The 27,990-nt window shown below is 40.3% G+C and overlaps 1 protein-coding gene across 3 annotated transcripts in view; it reads right to left on the minus strand.

Moving 5' to 3' along the window:
* CACNA2D1 (calcium voltage-gated channel auxiliary subunit alpha2delta 1) overlaps nt 1-27,990 on the minus strand; it is a 531,008-nt gene that overhangs the window by 139,788 nt on the left and 363,230 nt on the right. For all 3 annotated transcript variants that reach the window (XM_067468854.1, XM_067468853.1, XM_067468852.1), the window contains exons 8-9: nt 23,972-24,103; nt 2,175-2,244 (exon numbers count right to left, since the gene is read on the minus strand). In XM_067468854.1, coding sequence (XP_067324955.1) covers nt 2,175-2,244; nt 23,972-24,103 — 202 coding nt within the window. The remainder of the gene's footprint in view (nt 1-2,174; nt 2,245-23,971; nt 24,104-27,990) is intronic.

The raw sequence follows: 27,990 nt of genomic DNA on the forward strand, positions 1-27,990 counted from the left end.
TCCTCTTGCATTTTCCAGGCTCCATGAGGCCATGAAGCTGGAATATCCGAGAGGGCTCTAACGTCCTCCCCAAACCCCCAGACAAGAATTTTAAAATAAAATAACTTACCCGGCCTCATTTAAGTCTTGGCACATAGGAATGACATGCTAGGAGAAAGGAGGGAATTATGCTTTGAATGCAATATTCCTGCATCTTGGCAGGGGGTTGGACTGGATGACCCATGAGGTGTCTTCCAACTCTATTATTCCTACATGCCAGGAGAGCTCCAGCAGCACTTTATTGGTGGCCAGGAAAGTTATTTTATTTTTAAAAGCTTTTTAAAGGGGTTTTGGGAGGGGGTGGGGACTGTCTCCCTGTCCTCTCAGAAGGTTTTAGGAATTTCTCAACAGACTTCCCCCCCCCCCCCAGAAAAGCACGAGCTTTCTGGGGTGGGGGTGGACTTGAACCTGGGAGCAATTGTGTTTAACAAATGGGTTAAAGGGAACAGAGAAGTGTAGAAAAAGGGAGGTTTTAACTTTTCTCGTCAGCTTACTTTCTTCAGTTTAGATTACATGCCTCATTTACAGACACCCCACTTGCACCACAGCTAAGAAAACGGTTTTTAAACTCTCTTTCCCAAATGCATCATTTTAAAAATTCAAAGCACCCTTCTGTGTTTCCTAATTAGCAAAACTGAAAACAAGGAAACTTGCCCATTACCCTATTTCATCTGGCTCTAATTCTGCTCTTTTGCATGCATACTTTCACATGTATATTTGTATGTACACACATGCACCAAAAACAACTTATTGCATATTCCTCTCTGTATAAACATAGGTTTTTAGAAGAAAGATCCATTAAGCAGAGTATGAAGTCTATATTAAACACATTTTATTAAGCAGGAAACTTTTTTAAAAGAGAAAGAGAGATGGTAGTCTACAAAGCAGAGATTCATTCTCTATAGCAAATATTTAATTCCATCTGGGTATGTTGAACTCTCATCGTCATGGGCTCCTTTGAGACATTTTTTTTGCATTTTTACTAAGCATTAAATCATTAAAGCAATATCTCTTCTGTTCATGTTCTTTTAAACCACATGTTTTAAATATGTCTGTATTTCTCGTGATATTGTATCTTAGGCCCCATTATATATGTCTTGAACTGGATTATATGGCAAGGTAGATTTATATAATCCAGTTCAAATCAGATAATCTGTATGTTGGATTATATGGTAGTATACATCCAGTCTAAATCTATGTTGCACCAGCCTTGCAATTACACACACAGAAATCAAAGAAAAGGACAGCTCACAATTTGGTTTAATCTTGGGTGAATTGCTAATATGAGAACATTTTGGAGATATGTTCAAGGCTTAAAACTGTGTTAGCAATGAAGTAAGAAAGTTACATTTTTTAAATAAAAAAAAACACACCATAATAGGTGGGAGAGGTTATTTATTTGTCACAAGAAATATTTCCTAGTTATATTTAAGAGGAGTAAATTGCTTTGACACCACTTTGTAACAGATGGTATAATGCATGACTTTTGCTATGTTCTAGAACTGGTCTGCACAACCTGTGGCCCTCCAGATATTTGGGCCTCCAACTCTCAGAAGCTCTAGCCAGCTGATCTGATGGCTAGGAATTCTGGGAGCTAAACGCTGAATATGTTAAAACTACAATAAATAAAAGTTTTTTAAAAGGAATTCTGGGAGTTGAAGTTCAAAATACCTGGAAGTCCACATGTTCAGCGGGCCTGTTCTAGAATATCATGGAAACACATGGTCATCCCATTACCACAGGGTTTTCTGCAGCTGAGAGTGTGTGACTCACCCAAGGTCACTTACTGGCTTTCCCTGGCTAGGCAGGGAATTTGACTCTGGTCTCCAGAGTCATAATCCAACATTTAAGCCATTATTAAGAAGCATGTGTGCATGCCTACACACAAATGAAAAGTGTTTTCAAAGCCTCTACTAGTGAAACAATCCGTTTTTAAAAGTTGGAATAATTTTGATAGCAGCCTAGTTAAATATTATTCTCCCTCTATTTTGAGCCACCTCACAAACATACATTTTGAAAAAAAAATCATCTGCATTTTAAAAAATCTCAAATAATTTTGAAAGTAACCATGATTATTGTTTTGAAAAAAGAAGTGTGGGGCCAAAAAGGATGGAAATACTAAGATGGACACGTACCATGGTCTTCTACGGACATCATACAGGTCAATCTTGTTCTGAGTGCGACTTTTGTCCACCCATGGGGATGCTGAAAATAAAAAGTAACAATTGATAAATATAATTCAAGGGTAAGGAAAAATGTGAATAATTAAGTTAACTTCTTACCATAAGCATGCTACATGGGGTGGGGGAGGGGGGAGAACTGCATGGCTCTCCATTTGTGGCTTAACTCAGGTCAATATGTGGCTCAGAAAATGATGTCTGGAGGAACGCTTTGGCTTCCTCGACCATGGCCTGCTTTTCCAGGAGGATGGCCTACTGGCACAAGTAGGAAAATACTTTTTTTTTTTGCTCACAGACTTGCAAACCTCATCAGTCACACTTCAAACTAGGTACTCTGGGGGAGGGGGACAACAGCCTTGCTAACAGTACTTTATCCACAACCGCAGGGAACCACCAAAAGGCTCAAAGTAGGGCTGCACAAACGTAGGGTTGCACAAGTAGCAAGAGCAAAATAATCCCAAAGAAATAGCTCAGGGAAAGGTCCCAGGGGCTTACAGGTCTTTACACTAGAGCATGGGAAATAAACAAGATGGACTCCAACTTTTAGCACAACACCACACTTACGATGTCATAGGCATCACTGAAACCTGGTGGGATGATTCCTATCACTGGAATGTTGCTACAATCTCTTTCACAAAAACAGAAGACGGGGGAGAGGAGTGGGAGTAGCATTATATGTCAAAAACAGTTACACCGCTGAAGAGATGCAAGACCGCAATCTGGAAAACCAGGTTGAAAGCACCTGGATAAGAATCAAGAAACTCAAAAATATCTTGTTGTGGGTGTCTACTACAGACCTCTGAGCCAGACTGAAGAACTTCATGAAACTTTCTGTCAATAGTTGACCAAGCAGGCACAAAGATGATATATAGTAATCATGGGCAATTTCAACTATAAACTTGGCCAAGAGCACAAAGTTCAACAAATCCAGAAAGGTAGAAGAGGCAACAACGGGATCGGCTACTCTCGATCTCAACTTAACAAATGCAAAGGACCTGTTCAATGCAGTTAAAGTGGTCGGATCCTTAGGGGCAAGTGACCATGTGTTTCTGCAGTTTGCAATACAAAGGAAGGCTGAAACTAAGACAAGTCAAACCCGCATTCTGGATTTCAGAAGAGCTGACTTCTGAAAAACGAAGGAAATACTGAGCGGCATTCTGTGGATATCAGTACTAAAAGACAAGGGAGTTAAGGATAAGTTCCATGTTCCAAAGTTCATTTTTCTTTTTTGGCCGCAAGGTGGTGATCCCACTAGACATGGTAGTCCAGAGATAAGAGAGGCAGATTATGTTTAGGGCATCCTTTCTAGCCCCTTCTCTGTGTGGCATGAGCAGAGTGGATCCTAAAAAGGGCTTCTCAGTCATGGATACAGCTACTTAACTGCCTTAGACCTTGAGGTAGGACCTCAGACCTGTCTGTGCCTGTGTTCAGATTTCATCTCATTTTCTGCCCCTGTGATAATTGAATTTTGAAAAATTTGGCTTATTGTGGAAACAAGGATTGATGATAAAGCTTCAGTGGAGACACCTTTTTCCCATAATAACTCTTCCAGGAGTTAAGTTCCCTTCCAAGGGGTAAATTTCGCTTACTTCCTGTTGTCTCAGCCCTCTTCTTAACAATGAATCGTTTGTAAGTTAGATGTTTGTAACTGAGCAATAGCTTGTGTATGGAAAGATTTATTGCATTAGGAGGGCAGTGACATGGTCATTGTTCTGCAAAGCTTTTATGGGAGCGAACCATTTGTCCTTTTATAGAAGGAAACAAATACCAGTTTGGAAAATAAACCCACTAATGGAACTAGCTGATGTCTAAACCCAATGAACAAAACTCTTAAAGGACACCATTTTCATTCTTTGCAAAGAGACTAAAAATAAAATTTTGCACCATACCTTTTTAGGAAAAAGCAACCAATGCTGATAAATGGTTTGACAAAGGTCTCTTCTCAAATATAGAATGATAGAATCAAAGAGTTGGAAGAGACCTCATGAGCCATCCAGTCCAAGCCCCTGGCAAGAAGCAGGAACATTGCATTCAAATCACCCCTGACAGCTGGCCATGCAGCCTCTGTTTAAAAGCTTCCAAAGAAGGAGCCTCCACCACACTCTGGGGCAGAGAGTTCCACTGCTGAATAGCTCTCACAGTCAGGAAGTTCTTCCTCATGTTCAGATGGAATCTCCTTTCTTGTAGTTTGAAGCCATTGTTTCGCGTCCTAGTCTCCAGGGAAGCAGAAAACAAGCTTGTTCCCTCCTCCCTGTGGTCTAACCAAAGCGGAATAGAGGGGTAGCATTACTTCCCTAGATCTAGACACTATGCTCCTATTGATGCAGGCCAAAATCCCATTGGCTTTTTTTGCCGCCACATCACATTGTTGGCTCATGTTTAACTTGTTGTCCATGAGGATTCCAAGATCTTTTTCACACGTAAAAAGAGCTAGGCATTGTCCCCCATTCTGTATCTTTGCATTTCGTTTTTCCTGCCAAAGTGGAGTATCTTGCATTTGTCACTGTTGAACTTCATTTTGTTAGTTTTGGCCCGTCTCTCTAATCTGTCAAGATCGTTTTGAATTCTGCTCCTGTCCTCTGGAGTATTGGCAATCCCTCCCAATTTGGTGTCGTCTGCAAACTTGATGATCCTGCCTTCTAGCGCTTCATCTAAGTCATTAATAAAAATGTTGAACAGGACCGGGCCCAGGACGGAACCCTTTGGCACTCCACTCGTCACTTCTTTCCAGGATGAAGAGGAAGCATTGGTGAGCACCCTCTGGGTTCGTCCATTTAACCAATTACTGATAACAAATATGAAGGCTAAAACTTTACAAATAAAATGACCCCTCCTTGCATGCACTGTAATGAGTTCACACAACATCTGCAGCAGAAATTGTAGTGTAGTATTTTACATTTGTCCTTGTTGAAAATCATTTTGTTAGTTTTGGCCCATGTTAAGGTCATTTTGATCTCTGATCCTGACCTCCAGAGTATTAACTATCCCTCCTAAGAGTATTAACTATCCCCCACTGCGCCACCCCCCGGTGGTGGCGCAGTGGGTTAAACCCCTGTGCCGGCAGGACTGAAGACTGACAGGTCGCAGGTTTGAATCTGGGGAGAGGCAGATGAGCTTCCTCTATCAGCTCCAGCTCCTCATGCGGGGACATGAGAGAAGCCTCCCACAAGGATGATAAAACATCAAATCATCCAGGCGTCCCCTGGGCAATGTCCTTGCAGACGGCCAATTCTCCCACACCAGAAGCAACTTGCTCCCGACACGACAAAAAAAAAATCCCTCCTAATTTGGTGTCATCTGCAAACTTGATAACCACGCCCTCTAAACCTTCATCCAAGTCATTAATAATGATGCTGAACAGCACTGGGCCCAGGACCAAACCCTGCAGCACTCCATTAGTCATTTCTTTCTATTATGAAGAGGAAGCATTGGTGAACACCCTTTGTCTTCTGTTAGTTAACCAATTACAGATCCACTTAATAGTAGCATCGCCTAGCCCACATTCGACTAGTTTGTTTGCAAGGGGGACATAGGGGACCTTGTCGAAGGCCTTACTAAAGCCACGATATTCTATATCCACAGTATTCCCTGCATCTACCAAGCTTTTAACTCTATTGAAAAAAATGTTGATTCTAGTGATAACATGGCTGGATGCCCAGAAAGCCTCTGTCACTGGCTTTTGGCCAGTGGAACATCCCCAATGCACTGTTGGCCCAGCCAGCCATCTAAACTTGAAAAGAGCTCTGGGTTCAGTACTCTAAATTATTTTGGTTGGTATAGATTCAGCCAGAGGAGCAGTTATCAGTATGTACTACCTTACTTGAAGTACTTCAAGCAAGTATTTTATTCAAGTGTACACTCTAAAAATTATTCATCCAATCTTGAGTTGAAAGATAGAATGAATAGGCAGGACAATCCACAAATTCTAAATGCTGATTTATGCATACAAATTGAGATATATGGCATGGTTGCATTTTATTTATTTATTTATTTCCCACTTTTCTCCCATGGGTGGGAATCAAAGCGGCGTTCAATGGTTAAAAGCAGGAAACATAAAATTTCAACAAAAATCATATAACCAAATAAACAGATTACACATTACGTAAACCATATATAACAAATTAATAAATTAAGACATTATACAATTAAAAAATCCCTGACTCTCAGGCCACAGGTTATTCATTAAAACCTAGAATCCTAAAAACTTTATGGTTGCCTGTAACACAACTTTTATATATGGATGCCATACATATTTGCAAATCATTTCACTATAGCTGACTTCCAGTCTATTCTATCCAATTTGCCATATATTGTTGGTATTAGAAACTATATTTTATATGCCTAAATCCATTTTGGAAGTAAATTATTGTAAAAGTCCTTATGGCATTAAAAAAATGAAAGAATCAGAAGTAAACTAATTTAAAAGTCATTCTACTCCACAGTTTGTGCTAGGGTTCTCCAATAGAAAGAGTTTTTATGTACTATAAAAACAAATATTACAAATATACAATATACAGAGAGGGAGAAGAAAGAGGTGGGAAGAAAACCAAGAAAGAAGAGATACACATATGATAGAATAATGAGACTACACACAGAAAGATTTACAAATAAGTTTCACTTTATGTTCACCTATTGAATTCTCATTGAGCCTGGGAAGAGCAAGACTGGGAGGCAACCTGATGAAGATCCAGCATATGCAAGATGTGAATCCTTGACAATATCCTCTGTCTTGCCTTGGACAAAAAGTCTAAATCACAATAACAATACAACAACTGAGTGTTCCCCATCCAATCCTTTACTTGAAGGTAAGCCCAGGGCACTCCCACACAAATCCAAGTACTCTATAAGTAAGAATAAACCCATAGGTCAGTTTTAAGATTAGACTCCTTCACCATCCCCTCGGTCTGAAGACTTAAAAAGGTCCTTCCAGAGGTTTACCTTTCACCAAAAGGGTGTCAAGGTGTACATAAAAGTGATATATTCTCCCCTTCCTATCCACTTAATTTATAGGCACCATGCTTAGTCAATAGTCAATGTCCCCAAATACAACATGAGGCGGGGAAAAATCCCAAATCAAGCAGTAAAAATACACAATTCACTGGAAACAGGAGAGTGGACCATAAAGCAAAGATCCAAAGAGGATGTGCAAAGTGCGGCTAGACCTAAAATAGTGCTGACTCCATCTCATTACCTACAGCATGTTGGAGAACAGCACCACATACAGCAATCTCTGGCATCTATCCATGAAAACCATCCAATGTATACTCCCCCCCCCCCCCCGCCCCGAATGCTATTCACCAGGTAGATACAGGTACGTATTATTTTGAGAGTACAAATAATTTCAAGCATGATACTTTACAAATTCTTCAAACAACCAGTAGAATGTTCATTGTAATGAGGTAAAGGATAAATACTGCATATAAGAACGAGGTAAAGGAGATGGCATTAGAACTACTGGAACCATACAGGAGATTTGTAAAACTTAGTTAAGCACCTGCCTAAGCTAAATCTGAGTCTCGGAATAATTCAGTATCATGGATCCTGCTAATTTAACTTTTAGATCTTTCCAATTTTCTAATCCATGCAAAGGGGCTTTTGAATTTTAGTGGTAAAACCATTATCTACTCAGAGATATCCAATAGGGCTGGGCGGTTTCGTTTGTTAATTTCGTAATTCGTTATTAATTCGTTTTTTTTTTATAACGAAGCGATATTGAACCATTCAGGAGCAACTAAAAAACAAAATGAATTTTTCCAATTCGTTTCGTAATATGTTTCAAAATTGTTTCGAAATTGTTTCGAAATTGTTTCGTTATTATTTCCGTATGTCTGGTGCAAGTTTTATAGTCGTTGTTTGTTTTATCAGTGATAAAAAAAATTATCACACCAACAGTCAACAACAGAGGGAGAGGGAAGCTTCAGAAGTTCCCCCTGTCCCATTTGGAGGGTTTTTTAGCGTATTGCGCAATCGCGTCCGCCATTAATGAATTGATTCGTTATTGTTTCGAAATTGTTTCGTAATTTCCGAAATTTTGTAAATATCGAACTTTTTAAAAGAAAAATTTCGGAATTCTTTTAAATAACGAAACGCAAAAACCCCCTAAAAACGAATCGAGTTTAGAAACAAATTTTTCCGTGGTTGGACAGCCCTAATATCCAAGCAGTCAGCAAGGGTCTTCAATTTAACTTTCATTTTGTAACAGCTCTGATTCATTTTGCAGTTTTGTATCAGTCAGCCTTCTATTACTTGCTACTTGGTAATGACTTTCTTTACTAAGTCCAATACTGAGGCAAAACTATTACATGCCGGTAATAGTTAACACACGAGCAGCTGTGCACAGACAGGTTTTCATTTAGAGAGATGGCATTTTATTTTTATCATACATTGATTTTTGAAGCCTATCCATTATTTATCTGTTTAAGCAGTTGAGAAAAAAAATCTCAGCACTTCAGCACTTCAGTAAAGGAAGTTCACGTTACAAGTCTTAGTCAGATTTAACATAAAATAAGCAGAGAAAAAAAAAGATAAGTGAACAGAAATCATAGAAAAAATTATAGAAAGAAAACAAAGATGCCAAAAAGAGTAAATGTGAGTTTCATGATTGGAAAAAGATTTTCTATTATTAAAGAGGTCCCAAATATTTTTGTTGTAATTTTCCCTGAAGTTTATTCTTACTTGCGATAATCCTATTTCTAAGGCCCCTTCCATGCAGCTGTAGAAAATCCAAAATGAACTGGATTGTATGGCAGTGTGGACCCAGATAACTCAGTTCAAAGCAGATATTCATACAACCCCCCTGTTGCGCCAATTCCACTGGCTACCGATCTGCTACCGGGCTCAATTCAAAGTGCTGGTGTTGGCCATTAAAGACCTAAATGGTTCCAGCCCAAGCTACCTATCCGACCGCATCTCTGCCTATGAACCCACCAGGACTTTGAGATCTTCCGGGGAGGCCCTACTTCTCAAGCATGGCTGGCGGGGACGAGAGATAGGGCCTTCTCGGTGGTGGCTCCTCGATTGTGGAACGCCCTTCCTACGGACATTAGACTAGCACCATCTCTAATGGTATTCCATAAAAAAGTGAAGACCTGGCTGTTTGAGCAGGCGTTCGAATAATTAGTGCAATGATTGGTTAATGAACACTGGAATGGAACAATGGATGACGAATCTGGAACATGGTTTTGATGATGAGACGACAGTGAATGGGTATTGTAGTAACTGTTTATTAATTGTGTAATGTGTTAGGTTGTTAACTGTTTTTATACTGTAGCACTGAATTTTTGCTGTTCGTATTTGTTGTGAACCGCTGTGAGTCGCCTTCGGACTGAGAACAGCGGTATATAAATAAGGCAAATAAATAAATAAATAAATATTCTGGATTATCTCCCTTGATAGTCTGGTTTATATGGCTGTGTGGATGGGCCCCTAGAAGTATTTGTCACAGTCCTCTTCTTACCACCTCATAAGAAGGGCAGTTGTGTATTCAACTAGATCTATGTCAGAAGGAAACAACCCCCCACCTCGCAATAAAAACCTTATCCAAAAGTCCGAATACATAGATTTTGCGCTTTTCCAAACCACCTAGCTTCTCTGGTTTGGGGACTTTGATCAGCACCAACTTTTGGAGATCAAGTAATGGCCTCTATTTCAGCATCCTTGGGTCAGCACAGAGATACCAACATTTGTTTCTTCCAGCCATAGCCCTTGATCCACCTCAGCCCTCTCTTGAGTAAACACTGCCACCCCGGTTTGGCATCTCATTCTTCCCCTGATGGAACATCTGCTCTGTTAAAACTATGTTTAAATATGTTTTATTGCATTTATATATTTTAATTGTTTTATAATTCTATATGTTATATTTATTATTTGTTGCTGCACTTAGTGCATTTATATGTTTTAATTGTTTTATAATTTGATATATCATATTTATTATTTGTCGTATGATGTGGCATTGGATGTTGCCATAATCTGTAAGCTGCTCTGAGTCCCCTTCGGGGTTGACAAGAGCAGGGTATAACTACAGTAAATAAATAATAATAAAAAATAACAAGGTAAATTCTACACATACATAATAAAGCCAACAATTTAGAATAAATTAGAACACACTTCTGTTGCAAGAAAAATATCAATAGTTTTTATACTCGTGTTGAATTAAATTTAATATATTTTAAAATAAAAAACATATTCATGGTTGGGCTCTTGTATTTTGTTATATAAAACACTGTAAACACAAAAATAAAATAAAGGACAAGATACTGGGTGACCTTAAGGCAATTTAAAAATACACTAATCATCAGCAATTAACCAAATCTTAAAATAAATTGCTGCTCACTGCAGTAGTATAATTAACTATTGATTTACAATTATAGTATAAATTACATCTGTAATTAAGAAGAAATGGAAGAGAAACTGGTGAGGTATGTTGAATTTAGTTGGAAAACCAACTAAATTTAATCCATGTTAGTTGCTTTTCCTGTTTTTTTCGAAGCTCACTGAGAGCCATTAGGCACTCGCTTTTCAAGCCAGTATTACAGAATATGGCGTCTGCATGTGGATAATTTCTCAAGATGTAACTGATGATGTCCTTTAATATGAGGAAATTATGTGAGTGGCCTGAAGAAAGCTGTAAGCTTCAGGTATGAGTGAGAGACTAACACAGGCAGGCTAACCATTTAATGATGTTAGCCTCCAGCTGGCTTCACTATACAGTAGAGAGCCTCAACATCCACTGGAGTTTGGTTTCAGTAAAAAAAAACCAAAAAAAAAAAACCCTCCCAATTACATATCAAAATCTGTGCATGCTAAAGTCCCACTATATGCAATGTCATAGTAAAATGATAACCCTTATACAAAATTACAAACAAATCAAAAGAATGCTGGAGACAGCCTGAGAAAGCAGGAAATAGTAGGCAAAAAGAGCAGGGTATGCTTACACATCATCATAGTGCTTGACATATGACAAAATCAAGGTTTTCCTTTTGAATTCCCCATATTCCATGAATATTTTTGAGCTTTGGTTGGTTGAAAATGTGAATGTAGAACCCATGTATATGAAGAGTTGACTGTATTCACATGGAGCTAACAAGAATCAAGTCATGTTGTAAGACACAATCCTTACCAAACATGTGAATATGTTAGCACATACTATGAAATATCAGCTAATATTTATTTATTTATTTATTTCGAACATTTCTACCTCACCCTTCTCAACCCCTGGGGGGCCTCAGGGCGGCTTACAATTGGCAATAATTCAATGCCGCATCATAAAATACAGAATAACAAATAAAACAATTAACATGAACATTAATAAATAAAGATTAAAACAGTATACTTACACTCTGATTAGCTATTGCCCGTCTGGTGGCTGTTTAGCTAGCCATCTACTATTGAATACTCCGCTTAACTTATACAAATCCTCTTCGGACAGGTACGCTGGACCGGAGCCGTATAGGATTTTATAGGTCAAGACCAGCACTTTGAATTGTGCTGGTCTGTGCTGAATTGGATTGGCAGCCAGTGGAGCTAGCACAGCAGGGGGGTGGTATGCTCCCTGTATGATGCTCCAGTGAGTAATTTAGCTGCCGCCCGTTGGACTAATTGCAATTTCCAAACAGTCTTCAAAGGCAACCCCACGTAGAGTGCGCTGCAGTAATCTATTCGGGATGTGACAAAAGCGTGGACCACCGTAGCCAGATCCGACTTCTCAAGGTACGGGCGCAGCTGGCACATGAGTTTTAACTGTGCAAAAGCTCTCCCAGCCACCGCTGGGGTTCCAGGCTCAGCAATGAATCCAGGATCACTCCCAAGCTGCGAACCTGCGTCTTCAGGGGGAGTGTAACCCCATCCAACACAGGCTGTAACCCTATGCCCTTTTCGCCCTTACGACTGACCAGTAGGACCTCTGTCTTTTCTGGATTCAATTTCAATTTGTTAGCTCTCATCCAGTCCGACACAGCAGCCAAAGTTCAAAGTTCCGACAACCTCCTTGGTAACAGGTGGGAAAGAGTGACAGATTTGGACATCATCCGCATAGAGATAACACCTCATTCCGAAACTCCGGATGATCTCTCCCAGCGGCTTCATGTATATGTTAAACAACATAGGGGACAGAATTGAACCCTGCGGGACTCCACACAACAATGGTTGTGGGGTCGAACAGGTGTCACCCAATAACACCTTCTGGGACCGTCCTTCAAGAAAGGACTGGAGCCAATGCAAAACAGTACCCCCAAGTCGCATATCCTTGAAGCGTTACAGAAGGATACCGTGGTCAACGGTATCAAAGGCCGCTGAGAGGTCCAGCAGAACTAACAGGGACACACTCCCTCTGTCAAGCTCCTGGCGAAAATCATCTACCAAGGCAACCAAGGCTGTCTCAGTTCCATGTCCTGGCCTAAAGCCAAACTGTGACCGATCTAGATAATCCCCTGGAATAGATAAACCCCTGGAATAGTAAAACATTGGATAAAATTATCAAAACTGAAAAGTTTGTTTCTATTCTAGGAAAATGGTTTACAGTTCTTAAAAACTGCTATGTTATAGGTTATAGAAGCTGGTAAAGAGGAGGAATGCTATAAATAATGGTTTGCATTTTACCTGAAATGAAATGGAAAAGCAGGACAAATGAAACCTACCCACCCTAATGCTTGTAAAAGCTGAAGTGGTCCTACGCTGTTCCAGCCATTTATTGCCCTTGATTTTCAAGCCCAAACTGATCAACTATGTGCTTCAGTAATCTAATCAACAAGAGGTAAAGAAATGGATATGCACAAAGTGATATATAATGTAAGAGGCACAGGGAGATAGAACGTTTCATGAACCTTGTCAATTCTCCATGAGAACTAAAGTTCATTTTAAACAATTTCAGGCAATTTGAACACACTGGGGGAAATGTAGCTATTTAATTTCTCTTATCTATTGCAATCTTTCCCCCATTGTTTGGTAATGCACAAGCTACCAAAAGCAGTACGAGTACAGAAGGTTCATGAAATGAATGTTGTATGATTTCTGTTTTAAATCATATTCTATGACAAATACTAAGCAATAGTCAAGATTTTAAGCACATCAGAGAATACTTTGAAAATGATAGTCAATAACATTGATGCCAGTAAAGGAAAGTACACCTAAAAATTGTTCTTTTCCTATGTCATTTCCTACAATATATGTTTTCATATTTTAATTTGAATGCATCACAACATATTTCAAAGGTTACTTTGAAATGTCATAGTTATATTTAATGGAATCAATAATAATGACACTTCCCAGAAGAAGTTTGAAAACTGCCCATTAAATACAATATATTTAGTTCAGAATAAATATACAACTCTTTACACTGGTTTCCTGGCCCTGAGGAACAGAGGAGGGAAATTACTTTTTCTAAATCTTTCCCTTTAATGCTGTGCCTCTTTGCTCTTTTTTCTATTTATATGACCCTGATATTTCACAAGAAGATTCCATCTGTACAATAGGAAAAACTTCCTGACTGTGAGAGCTGTTCAGCAGTGGAACTTTCTGCCCTGGAGTGTGGTGGAGGCTCTTCTTTGGAGGCTCTTAAACAGAGGCTGGATGGCCATCTGTCAGGGGTGCTTTGAATGCAATATTTCTGCTTCTTCGCAGGGGTTTGGACTGGATGGCTCATGAGGTCTCTTCCAACTTTATGATTCTAAGAGCAAATTCCAAGGGAAGGAATGAAAATAAGAGCTCCAAATGTTCTAACATTTTAGGAAAATGTACACCTCAATGTATCAAAAGACAATTTATATGGGTTTTTTTTTTTTCAGAATTGAAGAGTTCATTAGTTTTCTGTGCAAAAATGTTTTTCCAGCCAAATACTAAAATGCAAAAAAAAAAATCATAGAAAAATGCACAGAAAATCTTTTTTATACCCAATAGGGAGAAATATTTTAAACTCCTTATTTGTGGATAGATCAAGAAAATAAGATTTCTCTCTTTCAGGTCCACCCGGAATTAGATGGTAGGTCTTGAGGTTCTAGACATTTATTTGAAAATAAGGTCTTCAGATGTTTTTGAAAGACGCACCCATTCCTGAAATTTTCCTTCAATATGGAGGTTATATACAACTGCCATTCACTGGTAACAGGGTGATAAAGTAAGTGGTGGACAACCAACTTCTGGATTAAACTATTTTCTAGACTCTTTTCAATTTTATTTCAGGCCAGAACCCTTCATAATTAACTGATCTAGTCACCTGGCTCACGATTGGTTATGATACTCCTGATCATATCAAAGTAACATTTACCATAATTCCATATTGATAATACCTCCTGGAGGAGCACATGGATCAAACTGACACTTCTTCCACCAGAACACCTCATAAATTAGTTAATTTAGCCTCCCCACACAAGGTGGTATCTAATTTTCCTACTTGACAGATGCAACTGACTTTTGGGTTGCAAAGGTCGACAACAGGCTACACAATTTGTTGGAAGCCCACTCCAACCCGGGCTGGCTTCGAACTCATGACCTTTTGGTCAGAGTGATCTTAATGCAGCTGACACTCAGCCAGCTGCGCCACAATCCCGGTGCAGCACATTTTATCCCAAGACATGCTCACAAACCTATCAAATGTGAATACTGAACCTTTCCAAGTAAACGACAGCTTAGATGGCATTAGCTAATTACTCGTATCTCCCCCACTCTCTAAGTTCTGGTAAGGTCTGGACTGCCATTTTCACAACTGAAGCTCACTGTCCCAAAGTTTGAGAAGACCTGAATAAGAATAAATGCATACAACAAATGGCCTTAGCAGTTAAAAGAATAGGGAATGCTTCAACAATACAATAGGTACTTGACTGTTATATTTTTTAAAGATGCTCGTTACCTTACTCACTAGTCTAACCACCCAATATTCCATTGCTTGTTATTTACACCAGAGTCCAGAAACTTGAGTTACTGCAATATACTCATGTATGAGTTTAGAAATTTTAGCCAATGAATTGACTCAAAAAATCCTGGGTTGACCTATCCACTAGACTTGTGCATGGGTTTGTTTTGACTGTTTCCCTTTGGGTTCTTTGGATTCCTGTAATGGCAAGAGCTCCACCGCAAGGCTAAAGCACAAAACGAGCTCAGGCTTGCCAGGGACATTAAAAACAATAAAAAGGGCTTCTATTCTTATATCAGTAGAAAAAGGAAAAACAAGGAGGCGATAGGACCTCTTCGCAGAGAAGATGGGGCAATGCTGACAGGGGATAGGGAAAAGGCAGAACTACTTAATGCCTTTTTTGCCTCTGTCTTCTCACAAAAAGAGAGTCTTCAACCTCAGCAAGATGGAGTGGATGAGGGATTGGAGGACATCCAACCCCAAATTGGGAAAGAAGTCGTCCAGGAATACCTGGCCGCTCTTAATGAGTTCAAGTCCCCAGGGCCAGATCAACTACACCCCAGGCAGAAATATTGATTTGTGGTTTCAGTTTTCCACTATATGTTTTCATTCTGCAGCGTTAATGAAAAAAACTATTGTGAGATGCCATAGAATCATAGAATCAAAGAGTTGGAAGAGACCTCATGGGCCATGCAGTCCAACCCCCTGCCAAGAAGCAGGAATATTGCATTCAAATCACCCCTGACAAATGGCCATCCAGCCTCTGCTTAAAAGCTTCCAAAGAAGGAGCCTCCACCACACTCCGGGGCAGAGAGTTCCACTGTTGAACGGCTCTCACAGTCAGGAAGTTCTTCCTAATGTTCAGATGGAATCTCGTCTCTTGTAGTTTGAAGCCATTGTTCCACGTCCTAGTCTCCAAGGAAGCAGAAAACAAGCTTGCTCCCTCCTCCTTGTGGCTTCCTCTCACATATTTATACATGGCTATCATATCTCCTCTCAGCCTTCTCTTCTTCAGGCTAAACATGCCCAGTTCCCTAAGCCGCTCCTCATAGGGCTTGTTCTCCAGACCCTTGATCATTTTAGTCGCCCTCCTCTGGACACATTCCAGCTTGTCAATATCTCTCTTCAATTGTGGTGCCCAGAATTGGACACAATATTCCAGGTGTGGTCTAACCAAAGCAGAATAGAGGGGTAGCATTACTTCCTTAGATCCTATTGATGCAGGCCAAAATCCCATTGGCTTTTTTTGCCGCCACATCACATTGTTGGCTCATGTTTAACTTGTTGTCCACGAGGACTTCAAGATCTTTTTCACACGTACTGCTCTCGAGCCAGGCGTCCCCCATTCTGTATCTTTGCATTTCATTTTTTCTGCCAAAGTGGAGTATCTTGCATTTGTCACTGTTGAACTTCATTTTGTTAGTTTTGGCCCATCTCTCTAATCTGTCAAGATCGTTTTGAATTCTGCTCCTGTCCTCTGGACTATTGGCTATCCCTCCCAATTTGGTGTCGTCTGCAAACTTGATGATCCTGCCTTCTAGCCCTTCATCTAAGTCATTAATAAAGATGTTGAACAGGACCGGGCCCAGGACGGAACCCTGCGGCATTCCGCTCGTCACTTCTTTCCAAGATGAAGAGGAAGCGTTAGTGATTACTCTCTGTGTTCGTCCACTTAACCAATTACAGATCCACCTCACCGTAGTTTTGCCTAGCCCACATTGGACTAGTTTCCTTGCCAGAAGGTCATGGGGGACCTTGTCGAAGGCCTTACTGAAATCCAGGTACGCTACATCCACGGCATTCCCCGCATCTACCCAGCTTGTAGCTCTATCGAAGAAAGAGATCAGATTAGTCTGGCATGACTTGTTTTTGATAAATCCATGTTGACTATTAGCGATGACTGCATTTGTTTCTAAGTGTTTGCAGACCGCTTCCTTAACAATCTTTTCCAGAATCTTGCCCGGTATCGACGTGAGGCTGACCGGACGGTAGTTGTTTGAGTCATCCTTTTTTCCCTTCTTGAAGATTGGGACCACATTGGCCCTCCTTCCTCTGTAATGAGGCAAGGTATTTTTTTTAGTAAAGAAAGTATAATAGTGGGCTGTGTGATGTCGAAATGCAACTTTGACATTTGGCAGGAAGGAATAGTGCCTTGCTGCTGCTCCTGGAGAAGTTACAGGACGGGGCCAGTGGGGAATACCTTTTTGGGATTTTTTTAAAAGGAGATTTCATTTCCAGAAAGAAAATAAATTCCTACAAACCAACCCAAACAGTATGAAACTTGGTGGGTCAGCAGTGGGAGATGTGTCCTCCAGGTGTGGCCACTTTCATCTTGATAGCCCTGAAAATAATGGGAAAGGTAGCCCATGAACCCCCGCCCCATTGCCGTCAATGGGATGGATCTAGCTGCCTTTTCCAGCTGCATGCCGAAAATGCCCATTTGGTCACCGATCCATTTTTGAGAGGCACGCAAAAATGGAACCGTGTGTCCTCAAATCCAGATGGCAGAAACAACTCAAGGTTGAACCGAAATGCACAAGCCTACTATCCACAGGTCAATGTGAATACTGTGCTTTAACACTTATCAAAAAAGGAACCATCACCTTTTTGAGTAGTGTGGCAAAAGGTAATGATTTATTCTGTCCTATTACTATTATGCCACTGAAAATACAGGAATACTGGGAAATGCTTTCTCTTTCACTCAAATGAAGACATTGCATCTTAGTAATTCTGGGAGGGGGTGAAAAAGTGTAATTACAAGTATCTCCTTAATGAGTACTTTCTTTACACTCAAATGGCTTAGAGTACAACCCCTTAACAGAATTCATTTGGTGACCTTCTATTTTTGTAATATGAAGACATTGCTATATTTCAGGAGTTCCTATGATTTTCAGCAACCTGCTGTTTTGAGCAACCAGTCTTCGTGATTTTCTTTTTCTCTTTCTTTTTCTGGCAGAGGCAGCACATTCTCTCATTTTGCTGAAATGTAGGAATGATTAAAAGGCAGGTTGTATGCCTTTAAAAAATCCAACTGACCTGATTCTATAGTGGAGTTCATGTTTTCAGTATGTCCCTCTCTATTCATCTCTCCCACCTCATTCATTCTCCCTTGTGCCTTCCCCCTTTGTTTCTGGTTGTTCCTCACTTTCTCTTCTCTTCATTAGCTGAAGAAAACCCTACAAATAGGGACTATGAGTAAGACAGTTATGTGCCCCCTGCTTTTTCAATCAGTTTAGACTGAGTCACAACACACCCAGTGCTGTAGTAGAGCCTGTAAGTAACGTTGCAAGTGGTAGTATGGGTGTCAGAAGGGGAAAAAGGAGTGCTCATGAGCAAGAGTTAGATGAAGAACAACAATGGAAAAGGATCCGGGAAATATTTATGGCACCTACCGATGAAGACTCATTCGAAGGGTTCTCTGATAACGAAGGGTCAATGAGTGAGGAAGAGGGAAGAGATACAGGCGCTCTGAGTCGCCTGAGGGCTGAGAAGAGCGGTATACAAGTGAAGTAAATAAATAAATAAATAAATAAATAAATAAATAAAGTGGATGTGAATAGGGGAACTAAGAGGGTTACTCGGGAGCAAGAATCGGATGAGGAGCGACAAAGGAAGAAGATCCGGGATATACTTACTGCTCCCACAGATGAAGAGTCATTTGCAGGGTTCTCTGGGAGTGATGGGTTAGAGAGTGATGAAAGTGAGGATGACACATTGGACTGGACTAAGGTACAAGTTGTGTGTGCAGAGCCAATGTCTAGTGACTAGTTTGTGGGGTTTTCTGGTGGTGGGAATTGGCAGTCGGGAGATACTTCAGAGTCTTGGGGGGGATCTAAGTTTTGACAGAAGATGGAGGAGTTGGAGGGATGGGTGTCAGAGTTCACGTGTGGAGTCAAGGACAGCTGTAAGAGATGACGACAGGGCGGAGGTCAGCTCATCTTCGGATGATGAGGTGTAAGATAAAAGTAGGTTTTGAAATGGAGAATCTTTGCAGAAAGCAAAGTGTTGGTTTCGTGCCTTGGGTTTTGTTGCTGCCTATTTCTTGTTGGTATTGGGTCTTGGATCTTCAGGTTGCTGCTTCCGTTTGTGTGTGTTTTGACTCGGCTTGAATTCTCATGAGTGCGGATTTCCCCTTCTTTGACTTCGGAATGGTTTTGACTACGATGCTGCCTACGTGGATTTTGGAACCTCAAAACTTTGGACTTGGCTTACCACGACCTTGGACTTCGTTTGACTACGTGTTCTTCCTTGTGGCTCTTTGCTTGTCAACCCTTTACTTGCTGTGTTATTTTGTGTGGCTTCTGGAGCACTTTATTTTAGTCCAGATCTTCTCTCTGGATAATCCGGATTATTGCTTCAGTTTACCTTTTGAACTAGAACTAGTAGCTACTTTTGAGTTTTGACCAGAGACACTGAGTTAAGTGTCTGAGTCCCTTTTGCTCTGTTTAAATAAACTCTATTTTTGGACATACTCTTCAGTCTGGCTCTTTAAGGCGTCTGGGTTCCGACACCCAATAAAAAGTTACAGTGGAACGCAATGCATGACAACCCAACATGTTACAAGCCAAGAAAAAAACAAAAGGGAATATTATAAATGTAGGAACCTTAGGAGAAAACAAAATTCAATGAAAGGATAGAAAAATAATTTGGAAATATGAAGATTAACAAACTGTCATTCACAGCCTGTAGAAAAAGAAAATAGATGTAGTTCCAGTGGTGGTAGTTGCTCTGGAAGTAATTCTAAACAGATCGAAAAATTATCTGAATAAAATATTCAGACACAGGATCACAATAGCCGATTTTTATAAAGTGACACTACTTGAAAAATTATTTGATGATACCTCGGTAATTTTTTTGAATTCTTTGATTATCCAAAACTCCAATCAATAACAACTGAGAGACTGAAGCTATGACAATAATAGTAACATAGTTTAATATGACTTACTTTAAAAATACTAATAATAAAGTAACTTGTTAAAATGAGTTACTTCTTAACTTGGTATATGCCACAACAAAGTGCTGTTTTACACAGGGAGGGTTATTTTGAATGCGGTTCTATGTTTTGCATGATAAAAGAGACACTACTCGCATGTTTTCAGAGCATATTATTTCATGTCTTAGCAGTTCAGAGCAGGTCATCATCAGCTTCATTGATTCAGAAAGGTGAGGCAGTGGTGGCAGGAAGTTCTTCTTACAACAACAAATAGAGAACAAGGGTTCCCTGCAATCCAAAAGGCAAAAGGTCCCTAAGACCAAAAGTAAACCAGTTTTGATTTTCAAAAGAACTTTCAAAACAGCTGTAAAATTTGCTGTAAGAATTGTTGTGTAATATATATTGTACTGACACTAAAACATTGAATGTCTTAAGCACAGATATAATACACATTATTGCAATTATATAACTGGTTTACTTTTGGTCTTAGGGACCTAGGTCCGGTCCTGTTCAACATCTTTATTGATGACTTAGATGAAGGGCTAGAAGGCATCATCATCAAGTTTGCAGACGACACCAAATTGGGAGGGATAGCCAATACTTCAGAGCACAGGAGCAGAATTCAAAACGATCTTGACAGATTAGAGAAGGGCCAAAACTAACAAAATGAAGTTCAACAGTGACAAATGCAAGATACTCCACTTTGGCAGGAAAAACAAAATGCAAAGATACAAAATGAGGGACGCTTCTCTCAAGAGCAGTATGTGTGAAAAAGAGTCCTCATGGACAACAAGTTAAACATGAGCCAACAATGTGATGTGGCGGCAAAAAAAGCCAATGGGATTTTGGCCTGCATCAATAGGAGCATAGTGTCTAGATCTAAGGAAGTAATGCTACCCCTCTATTCTGCTTTGGTTAGACCACACCTGGAATATTGTGTCCAATTCTGGGCACCACAGTTCAAGAGAGAAATATCTCTCTTGAATTGTGGTGCCCAGAATCAATAGATAAGTTGGAATGTGTCCAGAGGAGGGCAACTAAAATTATCAAGGTTATGGAGAACAAGCCCTATGAGGAGCGCCTTAAGGCGCTGGGCATGTTTAGCCTGAAGAAGAGAAGGCTGAGAGGAGATATGATAGCCATGTATAAATATGTGAGAGGAAGTCACAGGGAGGAGGGAGCAAGCTTGTTTTCTGCTTCCTTGGAGACTAGGACATGGAACAATGGCTTCAAACTACAAGAGAGGAGATTCCATCTGAACATGAGGAAGAACTTCCTGACTGTGAGAGCTGTTCAGCAGTGGAACTCTCTGCCCCGGAGTGTGGTAGAGGCTCCTTTTTTGGAAGCTTTTAAACAGAGGCTGGATGGCCATCTGTCAGGGGTGATTTGAATGCAATATTCCTGCTTCTTGGCAGGGGGTTGGACTGGATGGCCCATGAGGTCTCTTCCAACTCTTTGATTCTATGATTCTATGACCTCCACACAGAATCCTGTCTTTAGCCACATGATTAAGTACTTCAGATACATTGATGATGTGTTTATCATTATGAATAATCTACAAGCTGCACATGATTTATTGATATGGGCCAACACCATCCACCCAGACATCAAATTCACCGGACACATTGATCCAAATAGCATTCCATACTTAGATGTTTTGGTTACCAAACTGAACAATAAACTATTGGTTAATAATTATCAAAAACCAATAGATCGAAACTCAACTCTTCATTATTCTAGTTTTCATTCACCATCTTTAAAGAATAATTTACCTTATTCTCAGATACTGAGAATTAAATGCAATTGCACTTGACAACAAGATTTTGAACATAATTTAACATCAGTAAAAAATCAATTTGTAGCCAAAGGGTACCTGGGACATCTCATTGATAATGCCATCATCAGAGCATCCAATGTTCCATGTACCACTCTGCTGGCAGACAAATCTGTGTCTACAGACAACAGATTGGTCTGGCCTTTGACATTAACTAATTTTTCCAGACAGGTCATCAAAATTGTAAAAAAAAATATTGGCAACTTATAAGGGACATAGCAGACTGTGAAAAGTATCCTATGATAGCACACAAAAGAACACAAAACTTGCTGGTACACTCAGATATCAACTATAATTCTCAAATTAGGAGGACTAGACCCAATTTAGTAGGAAATTTTTCTTGTCATCATTGTGCCATATCTCTGGGACTCTGTATCCATTCAAATGCAAAATGGAGTTGCTTCGTAAAATTTTCCTAAATGGTAATTCAGTTTCACTTAGATTTTTTTTAATGTAAGCAGTTTGTAAATATTGATAAATAAATAAGGTTCCTTTAGCAATACGTAACAGTAATAATGAGAAAGAAAGGAGTGTAAATATAGACCAAGAGGGAGCTGATACCAGAACATGGTCATATAGCCTGAAAAACCTACAAGAACCCAAAATCTGAATGCTTGGGCTTTTAAAACAAATCTTCTACAGAAGAAGATTATCGTAACTGCATTTGATCAGTCTCCTACACTATATTAATTGAACTGAGTCTAGCAGTGGCCTAAAGACATTAAAATACACACCCACTTAAATTAATCACTATAGCATAATAATGAGATTCTCTAAAGAGCAGAGCACATGCATGCATTAAACAAAACCCTTATCTCAGAATGAATCAGTCTGAAGTCCAGTGGTAAAGTCTGAATCTTCAGAGGTACTGAAGACAGCTCATAAGGGCAAACATTCCTAATGAAAAGTGTTGTGCTTCCTCTTAATTTAACAAAGCTAAATTCACCTAGCACTTGATTAAAGTACTCCTAGGGCTAGAAAATGCTATCACTATACAGCAAATTATGACTGTCCTTAAGAGACTGCCAACTCTATACAAAAGCCAAAGTACTTGTTGAAAAGTTCAAACAACATTATACCAAGATTGTTGTGGATTTTCCGGGCTGTACGGGCATGTTCCAGAAGCATTCTCTTCTGACATTTCACCTGCATCTATGGCAGGCATCCTAAGAGGTTGTGAGGATACCTGCCATAGATGCAGGTGAAATGTCAGGAGAGAATGCTTCAGGAACATAGCCATACAGCCCGGAAAACTCACAACAACGCATGAATTCTTCAACAACATTATACCAAATTTCTTCCTTTTGGGCGAAGAGCTTGGAATTAATTAGATATCTGGAACTTTAATCCTCTTCTCACACCATTGTATATCCCTAACTTCATTTTCCTGGATGACAAAATACCCTCAATGTACCACATCCCATTTGATCTTGGAAGCAATGCAGTGTTAGTCCTGATTAGTACTTAGATGAGAGACCACCAGTGAATACTAGGAACTGTAGAAATTGGCAAACCATCTCTAGATATCCCTTGCCCTGGAATTCACAGGGTTGCCATGAGAATTGACAAGAAGGTGCCTTCTTTGATTAGGCAGTTTGATTAGGCAGTTTCACTAGAGCATTATCTTGACCCACTCTAAATCCGACAGTTTATTCTGGCCCTCCTTTTGGTTCCTCGCCATTTAGCTTAGGTTATGTCCTAGTCTCTGTACATTTGACCTCCATACTTTCCACTGGCTCCTTTAAGGAATTATTGCATTCATTGTGCCTGTACCCAGCTATGACTTTAACCTCAACTACATTGTTTTATGATGTTGTTTATGATCGTGTTATGTTTTTATTATTTTATTTGTTTTTATTGTGTTTTATTTTATCCATAATTTTCGGGCTCCTTTTGTAAGCCACCCCAAGTCTCCTTGGGGAGATGGTGGCAGGGTGTAAAATAAAGTTACTTACTTATTACTAAGGCACGTAAATACATAAACTTTATGCTAAAGGTAGACGAATCTCTTTTTTCCTGCTTAACAATGTGTCCATCGATTTTTATGGGAACTGGCTACAGGGGAAGCACATGGAGGTGAATATAAACACAACAAACAAATGCAGAGTTAAAGTATTTATATTGCCAAGACTTTGCCTTACCTGGGTAGTATCTTGCCAGGCCAGTTGCACTGCCAAAAACTTGCCAAAGCAAGGATTGATCTTCCTCTCTATTCTTTTTGAAGACTTCATCTAAGGCACCCGTCCAGTTCAATTCATTCAATACTATTGTAGCTGCACAAAGCAAAAACAAAACACAATAAATTTGGTATTACAAAGCCACAGTCGTATATGTGATATACTCTATACCAGTGGTTCTCAACCTTCTGAATGCCACAACAGTTCCTCATGTTGTGGTGACCCTCAACCATAAAATTATTTTTGTTGCTACTTCACAACTGTAATTGATAGTTATGAATTGTAATGTAAATATCTCATATGCAGGATGTATTTTCATTCACTGGATACAAATACCTGATACACCTGGTGGGGTTGCGGGGAGGGTGTGTGTGTTAATTTTGTCTTTTGGGAGTTTTAGTTACTGGGATTTATAGTTCACCTACAATCAAATAGCATTCTGAACTCCACCAACTATGGAATTGAACTAGACTTGACACACAAAACTCCCATGACCAACAGAAAATACTGAAAGGGTTTGGTGGGCATTGACCTTGAGTTTTGGAATTGTAGTTCACCTACATCCAGAGAGCACTGCAGACTCAAACAATGATGGATCTGGACCAAACCTGGCACAAATACTCAATTTGCCCAAATGTGAACACTGGTGGAGTTTGGGGAAAATAGACCTTGACATTGGGAGTTGTAGTTGCTGGGATTTACAGTTCACCTACAATCAAAGAGCATTCTGAACCCCACCAATGATAGAATTGGACCAAACTTCCCACACAGAACCCCTATGCCTTGAAGGGACTTACTAGTGTGAGCCTCCCTCCAGCCTTACACGCTCTCCCTTACCTGCACATGTGCACCACACCTGTCATGTGCCAAGCATGCCTGCTCTCCCCTCCCCACTTGGAGTCTCAGAAACAGCCCTCCCCTTGGCAAAGAGGCCAGCCAATCACAGTGGAGGAGAGCTCTTGGTGGGAGGATTGCCATCTGTTTCCAAAAAGGAAGAGAAGGTCAGGTGGAGATATCTTCATCCTTCTTTGCAAATGGGGTTCCTAAGACCATCAGAAATATATGTTTTCTGATAGTCTTTGGTGACCCTCTGAACCCCCCCCCCCCCCGTGACCCCCCCAGGGGTTCCAACCCCCAGGTTGAGAAACACTGCTCTATACTAACACAGTGATACAATCCCATGAACATTTAAGGAGTAAGCACATCAATTCTCTACAGTTCCTTAGAGTGTGAATGTCCTAATTAATAAAGGACAGGCATCTCTTTAAAGAGCTTAAAGATAAAGAACAAGAATCATAGAATCATAGAATCAAAGAGTTGGAAGAGACCTCATGGGCCATCCAGTCCAACCCCCTGCCAAGAAGCAGGAATATTGCATTCAAATCACCCCTGACAAATGGCCATCCAGCCTCTGCTTAAAAGCTTCCAAAGAAGGAGCCTCCACCACACTCCGGGGCAGAGAGTTCCACTGCTGAACGGCTCTCACAGTCAGGAAGTTCTTCCTAATGTTCAGATGGAATCTCCTCTCTTGTAGTTTGAAGCCGTTGTTCCGCGTCCTAGTCTCCAAGGAAGCAGAAAACAAGCTTGCTCCCTCCTCCCTGTGGCTTCCTCTCACATATTTATACATGGCTATCATATCTCCTCTCAGCCTTCTCTTCTTTAGGCTAAACATGCCCAGTTCCCTAAGCCGCTCCTCATAGGGCTTGTTCTCCAGACCCTTGATTATTTTAGTCGCCCTCCTCTGGACACATTCCAGCTTGTCAATATCTCTCTTGAATTGTGGTGCCCAGAATTGGACACAATATTCCAGATGTGGTCTAACCAAAGCAGAATAGAGGGGTAGCATTACTTCCTTAGATCTAGACACTATGCTCCTATTGATGCAGGCCAAAATCCCATTGGCTTTTTTTGCCGCCACATCACATTGTTGGCTCATGTTTAACTTGTTGTCCACGAGGACTCCAAGATCTTTTTCACATGTACTGCTCTCGAGCCAGGCGTCACCCATTCTGTATCTTTGCATTTCATTTTTTCTGCCAAAGTGGAGTATCTTGCATTTGTCACTGTTGAACTTCATTTTGTTAGTTTTGGCCCATCTCTCTAATCTGTCAAGATCATTTTGAATTCTGCTCCTGTCCTCTGGACTATTGGCTATCCCTCCCAATTTGGTGTTATCTGCAAACTTGATGATCATGCCTTCTAGCCCTTCATCTAAGTCATTAATAAAGATGTTGAACAGGACCGGGCCCAGGACGGAACCCTGCGGCACTCCACTTGAAATTACCCAGAAGTTGGCACCTCGAGACCAAGCTGAGCTGGTATTCTAGTCACTGAATGACAGTCCTTTTTACCTTGAGAAGATGTGTTGTTGTCCTATTTCATTTATGAAAATACCTAGGCATTTCAATAAACACATGCAAAAATGCCCTGGGTTCTGTAGATAGCCATAACTACAGCAGACCCACTCTTCCAGTAGGATTTACCAAGATGTCGAACCTCCACTCAAGAACTGATTCAATGTGTCTACTGTAGTTGAGATAAACCAATAAGATTCAGACATATGTTTTCCAAATTGTTGTCTTCTTCTTTGGTCATACATTTTCTTGATGTTTCCCTATGTTTAATATCATTTTTATTATTGGCCCTTTGTTTGGAAGAGACTGAATGTTTTTCCCCTTTTCTTCTCTCCTTTATTTAAGCAGGACACTTAACCTAAACAATTAGTATCTAATACTGTTTTACAGTTTTATTTCTATAAAAAAGAAAGTACTCTAGAATCATTCACTTCCTTGGAATGTTTATTTATTCAGAGGTTTATACCCCATGTTTTAAAAAATCCAGCTTGTAGAATATTTAAATGGTACTGTAACCAATTCAAAAACATTTTCCCTATCAGTACAGTATAAAAGCAGTTAAGTTTTTAAAAAAGGAAAAAAAATCAACACTATATAATAAAAACAAATTCTAAAAGATTTTAAAAAGCGTAGGCAAAAAATAATGTAACACCAAGGTTGGTTTCAGTTACAGCCCCATGGGAAAAACATTCCATAATAATTGGTCCCACGTAGTAGACCAGCCCCCCGTGACGCAGTGGGTTAAACTCCTGTGCCGGCAGGACTGAAGACTGACAGGTCGCAGGTTCGAATCTGGTAAGAGGCGAATGAGCTCCCTCTATCAACTCCAGCTCCTCATGTGGGGGCATGAGAGAAGCCTCCCACAAGGATGGAGGCTGCGTTACTGGATGGCTGCGTGCCAGCAGGTTGAGGGTAAACCCGGCAAAGGTGGAAATCCTATGGCTGGGTTGACTGGGCAGTGGGATATCCGGCTGCCTACCCTGGATGGCAAGGCGCTACGCCGTCATCATTGGTAAAGGGTCTGGGAGTCCTTTTGGACCCTCTGCTGACGATGGAGGCTCAGGTCTCCGCCGTTAGTGTCAGTGAAGTGTGGTAAGAGGGGGAAATTTGAACACAGGAGACCGCCTGTGTTCAGAAAGGAAATCATTGGGACAGTGCGAGTGCATGCCAGAAAGGTGTGCTTTCCAGCATGTTATGGGCCAGCAGATGATGTGGTTGATGGAGGGTACTGGGTGACAGATTCACCCTGCTGCCCCACAATTTGCCCTACTCTCCCCCATATCAAGGACCTCAATGTGATGAGGTCCTTAGTCATAGTTCACCTTAATGAAGCCATACTGTACTTTTTGTTATAAAATAATATTCCATATATCCACATAACAATGTCCACAACGACTAGCATCTTAGAGACTAACAAAGTTGAAAGAATAAGCTTTTGTAGCCTTTTACTTCCTCAGAGGCTTCTGAAAGATTATGCAACTTTGTTATCTCAATCTCTGAGGTGCTGTAGGATCCCTTAACATATTCCAGACTAACAGCTATATCTTTGAATGACTAGTATATTTACATTAATTATACTAATTTATACTATGTAGCACAGCCATACAGCCTGGTGGGGTGGAACTGCGA

Source organism: Anolis sagrei, chromosome 5 (assembly GCF_037176765.1).
Source record: "Anolis sagrei isolate rAnoSag1 chromosome 5, rAnoSag1.mat, whole genome shotgun sequence".
Lineage (NCBI taxonomy): Eukaryota > Metazoa > Chordata > Lepidosauria > Squamata > Dactyloidae > Anolis > Anolis sagrei.